General features: G+C 38.2%; 1 protein-coding gene across 2 annotated transcripts in view; it reads left to right on the top strand.

Annotated features, from left to right (window-relative positions):
• Nucleotides 1–12,754, top strand: part of SMARCA2 (SWI/SNF related BAF chromatin remodeling complex subunit ATPase 2) — a 114,660-nt gene that overhangs the window by 25,305 nt on the left and 76,601 nt on the right. For both annotated transcript variants that reach the window (XM_074165786.1, XM_074165785.1), the window contains exons 6-9: nucleotides 1,434–1,683; nucleotides 9,059–9,185; nucleotides 10,393–10,566; nucleotides 10,795–10,968. In XM_074165786.1, the coding sequence (XP_074021887.1) occupies nucleotides 1,434–1,683; nucleotides 9,059–9,185; nucleotides 10,393–10,566; nucleotides 10,795–10,968 (725 nt within the window). The remainder of the gene's footprint in view (nucleotides 1–1,433; nucleotides 1,684–9,058; nucleotides 9,186–10,392; nucleotides 10,567–10,794; nucleotides 10,969–12,754) is intronic.

Raw genomic sequence — 12,754 nt, 5'->3', positions numbered from 1 at the left:
ATTCTCTGTCATTACTCAGCTACTTGGGGCAACATAAAAAGAAAATGAAGTACCAGTGTGTAATCAGATGTAGAACTGCTTTTCTTGGAATACTTCCAATGAATACTTAAAGTTTGAGTAGGATAATAAAGAGGGGGAAAAGTGTTTCTTGAGAGCTTGTGTATGTAAGTTTACCAAGCACAGTGCCTTCTAGCTCAAATACTGCTACTAAAAAATGCTGGCAGGTATACAGATTTGCTGGATGGATAGTTTATCAAAATAATCGAGTATGTCATAATAATATGTCTGTCCTGTTTAACTATAAGCTTCTTACTGTTTGTCTTTTTTCATTGCTGTTTTTTTTTAATAAGAAAAAAAATGTCCCTGCTGTATCTGTTTGGATGTTTTACTTGATGTGTTTAAAGATTATCCTTTTTTCTTTAAATTTGTTTTTCATTCATTACATAGTTGTTTGTGGTAGTGTTTGTTTTACAGTTCAGTTTGCATGATCCCTGGAAAACTGAGACTACACAGAGGCTTTTGGTGGCTTAGTTTCATTCCTTATTTTTTATAAGCTGAAATGCACTGTTGCTAAGTACAGAATCTACAGCTTGTGCCCAAGTTCCTTTTCTGGAGTTTGGTGCAGATGTGTGAACGACAAATGGTGACCTCTGAAGGAATCCTTTTATGTAGATTTCAGGATGTTGGGTTTGAATTAAGTTTGATTACAAGACTGCAGGTATGTCTCTTGTCAACGCCTGTTTTTGAACATCTGAATGCAAGGATGACTTGTCCTAAAGGCATACCAAAATCTATGACCCTTAGTGTCTTATAAGTGGCAGGTACTATTTTCATGTTAACTGGGGAGTTAATTTTCAAGATGATTAGAATGCTGTAAGATAAAGTGGTAATTTAATTACTGATATTTGAAATACTTAAATACATTAATAGGAGATAATAATGAAACAGGCTATTTATGTATGACAGGATCTAAGTACAGTTGTAGAAGTTTTAATATGATTATCTAGTTCTGGTAGAGCTCTAAAAAGAAGGCTTAGTTGTGCTTGTTGTGAGGCTGTGATTAGAGATTCCTTCTGCTAAGTGATGCAAGGATAGTGAACAGGAGGCACAATTAGGTCGTACACTTGCATGAAATCAGTTCTGCAGCTGTTTTGCTTCTAATGCTAGAATTAAAAGACTACAGGAATGGGAAAAGAAATGGCATTCTTCATAAAATTTTGGGTGGTTTGTTTTCCTTTGGATTACTCCCTCAAATGTATCTTATACTTGCATTTCAGTATGTTTTTTTAAATACAGAGCGTAGCTACCTCCGTGTGCTTTTTCTGGTAATTTTTAATGTTTACCTTACTTCACATTCTGTCTTCAGAAACCATCTTGATTTTCTTGCTGCGTTCCATATTTCATGTTATTATTCTGTACTTTTTATGATTCAGGCCAAGCCCCAGATCTGAGTGTCTCCAATGCGCAGCAAAAGCTTCCTGCGCCACCCCCTAGTGGGAGGCCTTCTCCTGCCCCCCCTGCTGCCCAGCCTGCTGCCGCCATGCCTGGACCTTCTGTACCACAGCCACCACCTGGACAGCCTTCACCCATTGTTCAGCTGCAGCAAAAGCAGAATCGCATCAGCCCTATCCAGAAGCCACAAGGATTGGATCCTGTTGAAATACTCCAAGAACGTGAATATAGGTAAAAGGGAGTAACAAGATTCAAATGCATATGCAGATTGTTGTTTTTCACTTTCTTAACTGACATTCCTTGAATCAACCACTGTAGTGACAACAGTATAAATTGAGTTTCCAGAGAGAGGCGACATCAAAGAGAAGTACAAAACCATCAGACCAAACAATGAATTAATTCTACCCTGTTATCAGCTAGTAAAGCATACTGGCAGTATCATTGCAAACTAGATAAGTTTAAAACAGGATGAAGGACTTGGCTGGGTTACTGTATTACTTGAATGCTGCAAACACTGAAAGTTAGGAAATCAAAATCCTTGCAGTCTACAGAGAAACCAATTCAGTGCAGAAAGTTTTCAAAATTGTAAACAAAAGGGAGGTTGGAAGAGAGCAGTGGAAGTCAAAAGGCTGATGAGTTAGTGGCCACAGCAAAACCAAATTTTATTGGCGGTGGATGGGGTTGGCTGGACTACCAAAGAGTAGAGAGAATATTAAGGAGGTTGCAGACAAGATTTAAAAAAAAAAAGTTACCAGGAAGCATGATCTTTACACGTTGCCTCCTGAGTGCCCTAATTAGATGGTGAATTATATTCATTACAATGTACAGAGGATGACATTTCTTGTGGAGTTAGAAAGAGACTTCTTCCCTCTTCTCATGAACAAGGTTATTAAACAATTGACCTTGAGAATCTGCCGAGCAGAAGGATCTTGACCTGCACCTAAAATATGTTCCTCATCATTATCAGTAAGAGGAAAGAAACTGCACTTAGCCTATTTGCTTCTTTTGGACTGATGATGCATTTTCTAGTTACTGTAACAATGAGTTTGTAAGGGAAGGTAGCCAAAAGGGATGGTGATCTCCCTGGTTTAATGACTTTGGCTTTACAAAGGTAAAACACCATGAAATGTTTTAGGATGTTGTGCCATGTCTAGAGTTTGTGCCAAACTATTATGTCTTAGTATGCATAAATGGAGGAAAGTGAGGAGTGACAGAAAATAGCAGTGTTGCATTTACTAACGTGGAGAAGTGGTTGCAGATACAGCATATACATTAGGTTGTAAATACCCTGATCTTCTTGGCAGAGTAAGTGAGATGGAAGTTTGACAGAGATTCTGCAGCAGAAGATTGGTTTGGTTTTGGGTTTTTTTTGTTTGTTTGGGTTTTTTTATGCCAACACATAGATACTAATCCAAGCTTTTTTAATGTTGAACACTGCTGGAATTTGGTTTTGCTTTCCATATCAGAATGCTTAGAACTTCTGGAAATCTTCTAATTATTTCAAACTGTATAAGTAACATCAGAAAAAAGCTTTAAAAAAATCAGTTTAACAGCCTTTGTGCTTTGGACAGTCCTCGACTTAGCTTCAGTATAGGCAAGTTTAATACAGAAACATAATGTATTCACACTTTTTTCATAAAAAGGGAATATAAAAAAGTGAATATAAACATTTGTATTCTGAAACTAGTGAAGTAAATGAAAGCTTTATGACAAGATTGTCTCTTGAGATCTCTCAGTAGTTAACTTTTTTAATAAAGGGGCATTATACTTCGAATACTTAGAAAACTGTTTGAATTACTAATTTTCATGAAAAGACAGAATTATCACGTAGATGTTTCAGGGATTTGTTTTTCAAACATATAGGTAGACCCAAAAGGTAAAATTTTGGTATACTGCCTTATTGTATGAAAGTGTGAGCTTTGAACCTGATTAAGTTAGGAATTCTTGTAAATTATGTATTAGGTTTACTCAGTGACTGTACTGGTTTTGGCTGGCATAGAGTTAAATTTCTTCATAGTAGTTTGTGTGGGGCTGTGTTTTGGATTTGGTCTGAAAATTGTGTTGATAAGACACTGATGTTTTAGTTCTTGCTGAGCAGGGCTTACACAGTGTCAAGGCCTTTCTGTTCCTCCCAGTGCCCCAGCGAGGAGGCTGGGGGTGCACGGAAAGTTGGGAGGGGACACAGCCGGGACAGCTGAACCCAACTGACCAAAGGGATATTAGTGTACCATATGACATCATCACGCTCAGCAATAAAACTGTGGGGAGGTTGGTGGTGGCCCACTGCTCGGGGACTGTCTGGGCATCGGTCGATGGGTGGTAAGCAATTGTTTTCACTTGCATCGCTTGTCTATCTTGGGTTTTATTTTCTTCTCTCTTTGATATTTTTTTTTCTCTCGTTTCATGGTGTTTCTGGACTAAAGGTGTAAAGCGTGCTGCTGGGGAGACAGTAATTTAGCACTAATTTATGAGCTACATGTTAAAGCTGAGGTGTTTGGCCATGTATCTTGCTGTATGTATACCTCTCAAGTAATGGCAAACTTTTGGGGGAGAATACATGCTACTGCATACACTTTTCTGTTTCTTAATAGATCATATACATGTTTTACGTATTAGAGCATGTCCTACACATAGAACAATATTGTAAACTTGAAGTACTTTAGTTTTTGCTGCTACAAAGTTACATCTAATTTTTTTTTTTTCAGTGATAGCAATTCTTTTATCCTGTCCTTGTTACTAGGGAGTTATGTAGTTTGTTTCATCAAACAATTCATCAAATAGGCACTTAAAAGTACAGTATAGCATTCCTATTCACTAACCACATGTTAAATAGACCAGTGCAGATGGAGAAGCAGTAATGCACCTATTAATGTATTGCAGGATCTGAAAAAGCTTTGAATCTAAGGAAACATCAGCAGACTGCTTTTTCTCCCTGAAAAGCCTTGATCTGATTATAAAAAAGGCTCCAGTATATATTAACAAAGAGAAAGAAAACGGAGAGTTAATGTTGCTGTCATATTCTCAGCTGTTGTGCTGAGAAGCTATTTGTAGCATGTATGATGAGATTATATGATAATAGTTGTTAATCTCTGTGTGACTAAAGGTGGATAAAAGGAAACTTAGATGTTTAAAATTCTTAGACATATAAGAAGTTTAAATTATTCATATGTGGAGAGCTGTTAAACTTGTTATGTGCCTTTAAATCTGGCCAGAATGACAAATTCATACTGTGCTTTTATAAAACTCTCCTTAACACTTACTTAAAATTACCATACTTCTTTTTAGTCTCAATGAGTAGAGCCCTTGAAGCTAATAATGTGTGTAATTTAAAGTTGTTCTACTGTGTGGAAGCACTTTTTTTCTACCTTCTCATTGGTAATTAAAAAAACCCACTTGTTAGTGGTAGATCTAACACAATCTACAATCCTGTAGATTGTCAGTGGTTTCTTTGTTGTTATCTGCAAAGTCTCTTCTTGTGTATCTTCATTGCTTACTGCATGGCATCCATACCAGACATGTTTGAATGTGCAAACATAACCTCTGCTGTTGACCTCAGTTGATGAGGAAGAGGTGTGCAAAAAGATCTTGTTTTGCGAAGAAAAGGGGCACTAGCCACTTCCTGCATGGATGAAGATAAATTGCTGAACTGCAAAGTCTAATTAAATTTATCCTTTAAACGGTGAGATTATATCTTTCAAGTGCTTGTAAAAAGCATCTAGGAAGCTTTTTTCTTCTGGTTCTGTTTACCTAATGGCTATTTGTATTTTTCCATGAAGATAGCAGTAGTCAAACTGCAGTCATTCTCTTTAAAGACTAGAAGGTAGCTGTGATGAGACACACCTGAAGTACTTGTTGCGTTCACTTGAGTTGGGATGTCTGTCACAGAATTCTTTTAAAAATCCTACTGACTACTCAAGAAAATACCACTTCTATTACTACTAGTAGTAATTGCCCTAAACAATATAATTATAACAAAATAAAACTTCAAAATAAGTTTCCTTTTTTGTTTTATATGTAACCCATCTGGCTGCAATTTTTCATTATTCTTCCATGTGTGCTGTAGATTTTCATTAGTATTTATACATTTTTGACCAGGATTTTATTTTAATAGAGAATGGACCTGGGTTTCAGTGGGAGTTTTCTGAAGTAGTATTAGTACTGACTTAGAAATAATGATTGTATTAATTTTTTTTCCTAGTCCTTCCCTCTGGCTGGATTATAAAAGGAGGGTAATCACCCACAAAACTGTAGAAGTGTGGTTGTAGCTCAGTGCAGACCTCTGTTTTTGCACTCACTTCAGCATATGGAGCAAAAACATTGGAGGAAAAGTTATCCTGGAAATAATAATCTCCTGTATAATTTAATAATAGAATGTCACATGCATTTATCTCTGATCAGCCTTTTTATAAACCAGAGTTGAGAAAAATGAAGAAAATGATTAGCAGTGTGAAGAGCCTTTTATGTGGGGGTGGGCTGCTTAGTGTTATGATGGGACGTAATAAGCACACTGTATAGGCTTGCAGTATGTTTAGTCATATCTCAAGAAAGTTGTATATTTGGATTTTTATTAATAATTTAGACAACAGAAATATAAACCCCATCCCAGCTTTGGCTGCTGTTTGAAATTCTACTGTGTAAACTTTTACATCAGCAGGCACTTTCACCTATTTTATACCTGGAATTAAAGTAACAAGCCAATTTTGGCACAACTAAAAAGTGAACATTTCACTTTGTGTTTGTTTGCAAAGTTACTCATCCATTTAGTTACGTAAAACCACAAGCTATGTTAGGAAGAACCTAGATTAACTTTTTTATGCTCATCTTTTTGTATAGTACAAGAACAAACACTTAATGCTAACAAAAAAGAAAAAAAAAGGGAAATGTTCAGTATTCAGCTGCCTAACTAAGTTCACAGCTTAGAGAAGTTTGGAAAGGTTGTTACTACTCCCTAAAATTTCATTAAAGTCAGTGAGCCTGGGGTTTGGCTGTAACTGTTTTGTAGGTGGTGGTTTCAGGAGAAGCATTGCAGCTATTTGGAGAGTGAAATAAAGTAATAAATCATAGTTGTGATGTGTGATTACACCCATGTGTGAATAAGCAACAGGCAGAGCACCCATCAGTGATTTAGAGCAGTAGTCTCTGTACATCTTGGCTGCTTTTTTGTATGGAGGTACAATAGTATATCTTAAAAAACCATTTAATTCTCAAGATTTTGCATCCTTAGGTGCAGTAAAATCTTTTCTAAATAACTGGAATATGCAGTGACAGGTGAAGTTGTACAAAATGTGGACTTTTTTAGTGAAGTATATACACTTGAAAGAACAAAATGTGCCAATGGCACTTCCTGAATGAAATTTTTCCTTTGGAGATCATGAACTTCTCTGGGCCTGGACAAACATCTGTAGCTTTTTATGGAACTTTCTCATATTAGGAAGTAACTCTTTCTGATTTACTTTTAAGTCTGTATGAAAAAAACTTAACTAACCTAGTGCTGCTTCAGTTTCTTGCTCTCTTGAGAACGTAGTCTTCAGCAGTCATGCAGCATTACCTCCTTGTTGTTGTTCTAGGAATTGCAGAAGTCTTTTGGTAATATAAAAAAAAGGCATAGTTTTGGGAAGTTTAGGAGTTTTAGGAAGGATGGATTTCGTGGATGAGAAGGTCAACATGAGCCGGCAGTGCACACTAGCAGCCCAGAAAGCCAGCCGGATCCTGGGCTGCATCAAGAGAAGTGTGGCCAGCAGGTCACGGGAGGTGATTCTACCCCTCTACTCTGCGCTCATGAGACCCCACCTGGAATACTGTGTCCAGCCTTGGAGTCCTTCACACAGGAAGGACATGGACCTGTTGGAGTGGGTCCAGCGGAGGGTCACTAAGATGATCAGAGGGATGGAGCACCTCCCCTATGAAGACAGGCTGAGAGAGCTGGGATTGTTCAGCCTGGAGAAGAGAAGGCTCCAGGGAGACCTCATAGCAGCCTTCCAATATCTGAAGGGAGCCTACAGGAGAGCCGGAGAGGGACTCTTTGTCAGGAAGTGTAGTGACAGGACAGGGGGTAAGGGTTTTAAATTGGAAGAAGGGAGATTTAGATCAGATATTAGGAGGAAATTCTTTACTGTGAGGGTGGTGAAGCACTGGAACAGGTTGCCCAGGGAAGTTGTGGATGCCCCATCCCTGGAAGTGTTTAAGGCCAGGCTGGATGGGGCTTTGAGCAACCTGCTCTAGTGGAGATGTCCCTGCCGATGGCAGGGGGGTTGGAACTCGATGATCTTTAAGGTCCCTTCCAAGTCTAACCATTTTATGATTCTATGATTCTAAGGAGTACTATTACAGAAGAGATACTGTCTGCAACTGTACAAGTGATTCCAGTTGCATTTCAAATTTTACATAAGTCACGATGCATGCAGTTACTGTGAGATGCCAGTACTTCAATTTATTCTGGCTCTACGTATCAGGTGCAGCCGTTTTGCCTGATGTGTGGTCTGCTTTCCAGCTGTGAGGCTGATGTGTTGAGTGTATGAGAGTTTATGTCACTATGCTGTGGTCTGTGGTTTCATGAAGGAGTGAAAGGGCAGGGGAAGTACAATCACTGTATGTAAAGAAGCCCTATAGAAAGTGTTTTCTTTCTCCCTTCATGGCAGTTCCAAAGTCCTCATTGCGGGAAAACGGCAGCGGACACCTTTTCCTAATGTGATCTGATGTTTTGTGCTTTGTGAAAGTAAAGGGAAATTTTGTGACTTCTGTGCAGTATAGGGAGATAAGATACCTTCCTCTTCCTGGGCCTTTAGGCTTCTGATTTTGGGAGAGAGAGAACTCTCTGGTTTTGGGGAGCGTGTGTGTGTTTGGTTTTAGCTGGGGTTTTGGGGCCATTTTTTTTTCCTAAAGTATGTGGAAAATGAAGGTCACTGATTCGGTTAAACTTAGATGCAACTTCTGGATAACTTAAAATTCTGGGGTCTGTGCCCATTTTAGTGATCAAGTGATTTAGAAATAAACCCACAAAAACTATGTAACTGTTAGCTCTATGACTTGGTTTTTAATGTAAAAAAATAGAAAAAACCAGATTCTATCTGGCTTGTCCATTATTCTCTCTTTCCCTCTCTCTTGAATTTCCAAATGAATGCAAAAGGAGCTTGAAAAGGAAGAGTGAAATAGAATCTGATTTACAGTGTAACACTTATGTAAGTGTGAATATTTTACTTATGAACTTTTCATTTGTCAATAAAATCAGCAAGTAGCATTCCAGATATTAAAGAAGGTTCTGTCTATGTCATCACTGACTCACTGTGCATAAAACAATACCCATCAAAATAGCTTGAAAACAGAATCCACTATAGTATAAGTAAAATAAAATTCCCAAGTTTTTTTTCATGCATATTCTTTTAGTTAAAATTAAAAGAAGGGCCAAGGGGTATTTTCATTATTTGACAATTTGTTTTCAAAGTGGAAAAGGATACCTAATGTCATCTCTGCAAAAAGCCTCTTAGTTCAGAAACAATTAGTAAAAGCCAAATAAATGCCTGAGACAAAGTGCCTGTTTTTACTGTATAATTTTGATAACCACTTACAGATTTTGTCTGGTGTCTTATTCAATTTTATTTTTACTTAGGCTTCAGGCTCGAATTGCTCACAGAATCCAGGAACTGGAGAACTTGCCTGGTTCTCTGCCCCCTGATCTGCGAACCAAGGCTACAGTGGAGCTGAAGGCACTTAGGTTACTGAATTTCCAGCGCCAGGTAATGCCTTTTGCATCAGGAAAATTCTCATAGAGGTCACAGCCAAACGTGTTCATGTAGCAAAGAGTAAACTGGCAAGAGATTTGGCAGCAGCATTGAGCCTAAGCGGGAGGTTTTACATGAGAACAAAGCTGACCAATAAGCAAGTCACAGAAATGTTTAACCTAGACTTTATTTTATTTTGTTAATAAAAGTGTTCTTTTCGTTTCCTACTTTATCTTCCAGTCTAAAGTGTAACTGTGTCTTTCATAATGAACTTGGCATTGGCACAGAGACAAAACAAGAGTTGTACAGGCGACAAGCTGATCTCCCACACAAATCCCAATAGACACCTCTTTTTGGACATACTTCATATTTGTCACAAGTCTCCTTGCTTTAGGAAGAGTTGTATGTTGGTGTTATGTGTGGTATTTCTCTGTGATCTTTTTTCAGAATTTCCAGTGTGGCACACAGACTTCGAAAATTAAGCATAACAAGATAATATCTAAGATATAAGTTGGATCTTGACAGCATGTATCAACAAATGAATCTCAGAAAAAGAATCACACTGCCAGGCTCCTGTGGGCCTCTTGCCATTGGCATTTCCAGCTAGTTTGGAAGAACATAGAAGTGATTTGGCAGGTCAAGCAAAAATACTTCCTGACAGAAGCCTTGGCAGTAGTTGTACCACGATGTCCAAGTCTTCCTTCCCTCTACTGTTGGCACTCGTTTTTAATGAGGTTTTGTCAGAGGTCAGATGAAAAGCAGCAGGACCTCCCTGCTGTTCTGCTGGGACTGTGGCAAGCCCTTAACGTTTACCTCTCCCTGCTGTCTCCTGTGCGACTGGCAGTTAAATGAGTTGTCAGCTATCCTGAGGTCCAGCTCTAGAAAGTATGTTATGTATGTTGTTTATTCGTGTGTTACTTTGTGTAATGTCTTGGCTAGCCCCTTTCATTGCAGCAGGACAGTCGTTTGCAGCATCTTGTAAAGAAGGAAGAAATTACAATTAAGACTAACACTTTTGGCAATCCTGTGGAGGCTGAAGATTTGTTTAGGGAGACAGGCATAGCTGTTGCAACTGTATAGATGCTGGATCTTTTCTAACTGTAATTGAAAGGAAGAGGAGGCTAGGACATCTCCTGGACTGTTACGATTTTACTCTGCCATGCCCCTGTATAAAGTTGTTCCTCCATGTATTAAAATTTTTTTTGTTTTTCCCCTCTGGTAGCTAAGACAAGAGGTAGTAGCCTGCATGCGTCGTGACACAACGCTGGAGACAGCATTGAACTCCAAAGCCTACAAACGAAGCAAGCGGCAGACTCTGAGGGAGGCCCGTATGACAGAAAAGCTTGAGAAACAGCAGAAGATAGAACAGGAGAGAAAGCGTAGGCAGAAGCATCAGGTATTTTAACTTATAAGCTGTTTGCCCCGTGGCAGAAATGCACTTCGCTTTGCTGTGTTGGTCTTCTCTGTTAGATATTTTATTTACCTTCGGAGTTTCTAAGATTAAAAAAAAACCCAAATCGTGTGATAAGCAATTGGAAAAAAGATAAGATTAGAACTTCTCTATTCCTGATTTCAAATCTGGTGCTTTGCCCACATGTCTGCACTAACTTGTTTCTCTTTTTAGGAATACCTGAATAGCATATTGCAGCACGCTAAAGATTTTAAAGAGTACCACCGGTCAGTTGCTGGGAAAATTCAGAAGCTTTCTAAAGCTGTGGCAACTTGGCATGCCAACACTGAGCGTGAGCAGAAAAAAGAAACTGAGAGAATTGAGAAAGAAAGAATGAGGAGACTAATGGTAAGGAGTAAAGGAAGTAATATAGCTATTTTAGCTAAAATTGCATACTGTATCCTTTTAATATTTCATATACTATCTCAGCCACACCCATGTATTTCCTTTGCAGAATAAAGCCTCTGTAATGCAAAAAGTATAAATCTAAAACTGCTGCAATTTAATTATGTGTGTTTCTGATGATGGTAATGAAGGTGACACTGTTCATTTTAACCTACAGCTACTTCTTCTTTTAAGGTTTTTGATAAGGATAATTGTCTTTTTCTGCCAGCACAGAAATTTAGCACAGCCATTTCTATATAACATCACTTAATCTCATTAACTTCATATACTGTTATATAACTGCAGCAGTATTGGTCCATTATATAAATACTGGAGTGTGTTTTATTACTAGGTTTGTAATTTTGAAGATCCCGTATGAATTCCATGAGTTCATGGCATTACTCTGCAACTTCTATATAAAGCTGATTTCACACACAAAAATACATAACCAATAGCAGTAATGCATGTATCTTGAGAATTAGTAGCAGTCAGTTCTGCCCATTAGTGCTCCAGGACTGTATTCCTTGCTATTTCATAGTTTTCCCTTCCTTGCACCCTCACAATATCAGTTGTAATGTTCTTAGGATAGAGTAGAATGGGTTTGTGTATAACCGTGGAAGCAATTGGTGGGCTGCCTACATTTCAGGAGTTAAAATAATTCTGGAGTGAAATGTATGTACAAGTATGTTAGCAACTAGGATTGAAAAAGGTTTTTTTAAAACATTCATTCCCTCTTTTTTAACACTTTGCCAACATAGAATTGAATGGGAATTGACAGGCCTACTTTGAAACAGGCTGGTAAAAAACAGTAAGTATCTAGTATGAGTGCAAATGTAATGCAAAACTTTAGTCCCTGTCCAGCATGAATCTGTTCCCACCATAAATGAGGACTAAATAGTTTGGTTTTAAAAATCACAAAACAAAATGTAGAAATAATAAAATATAAAAATGATAAAAACTGAGAAATAACAGTGTGTATAAAATGTAAATGAAGGACTTGCATAAGAGAATAAAAAATGTTTAGGCCCTAGAGCATTTCTTAAAATTGCATAGTAATCTGCATTATAGAGCTTTTTTATAATTAGAGATAATTGTCAGCAGTCTATCTAACCAAGATCATAAAAATGTTAATTATTAGAGGAAAAAAAGCTGATTAAAAAAAAAACCTTGATTCGTTAGAAATATTTTTGTGCATTGCAATGTTTAGCTTATGTCAGTCTTAACATGTAGTACCATAAATAATAAAAATATCAAGAAGTCTGAGGGGGGATCTGATCAACACCTATAAATACTTAAATGGTGGGTGTCAAGAGGATGGGGCCAGTCTTTTTTCAGTGGTGCCCAGTGACAGGACAAGAGGAAATGGGCACAAACTTGGACATAAGAAGTTCCATCTAAACGTGAGGAGGAACTTCTTCACTTGGAGGGTGTCAGAGCACTGGAACAGGCTGCCCAGGGAGGTGGTGGAGTCTCCCTCTCTGGAGACGTTCAAAACCCGCCTGGGAAAGTTCCTGTGTAACCTGCTCTAGGTGGACGTGCCTTGGCAGGGGATTTGGACTAGATGATCTCCAGAGGTCCTTTCCAACCCCATATCATTCTGTGATTCTGGCTTCCACTGCTGAAGAGTATGAAGTGGATCTCAATATCCAGAAATGTCACAGGATATCACGCGTCCAGAATATCCGTGCTTTCCCCTAAGACTCCTTCACCAAGGCTGTGGTTAAACTCTTACCGTAGATACAGCACTTCA

This window comes from Numenius arquata, chromosome Z (genome assembly GCF_964106895.1).
Source record: "Numenius arquata chromosome Z, bNumArq3.hap1.1, whole genome shotgun sequence".
NCBI lineage: Eukaryota > Metazoa > Chordata > Aves > Charadriiformes > Scolopacidae > Numenius > Numenius arquata.
This window is presented reverse-complemented; position numbering and strand designations above follow the sequence as displayed.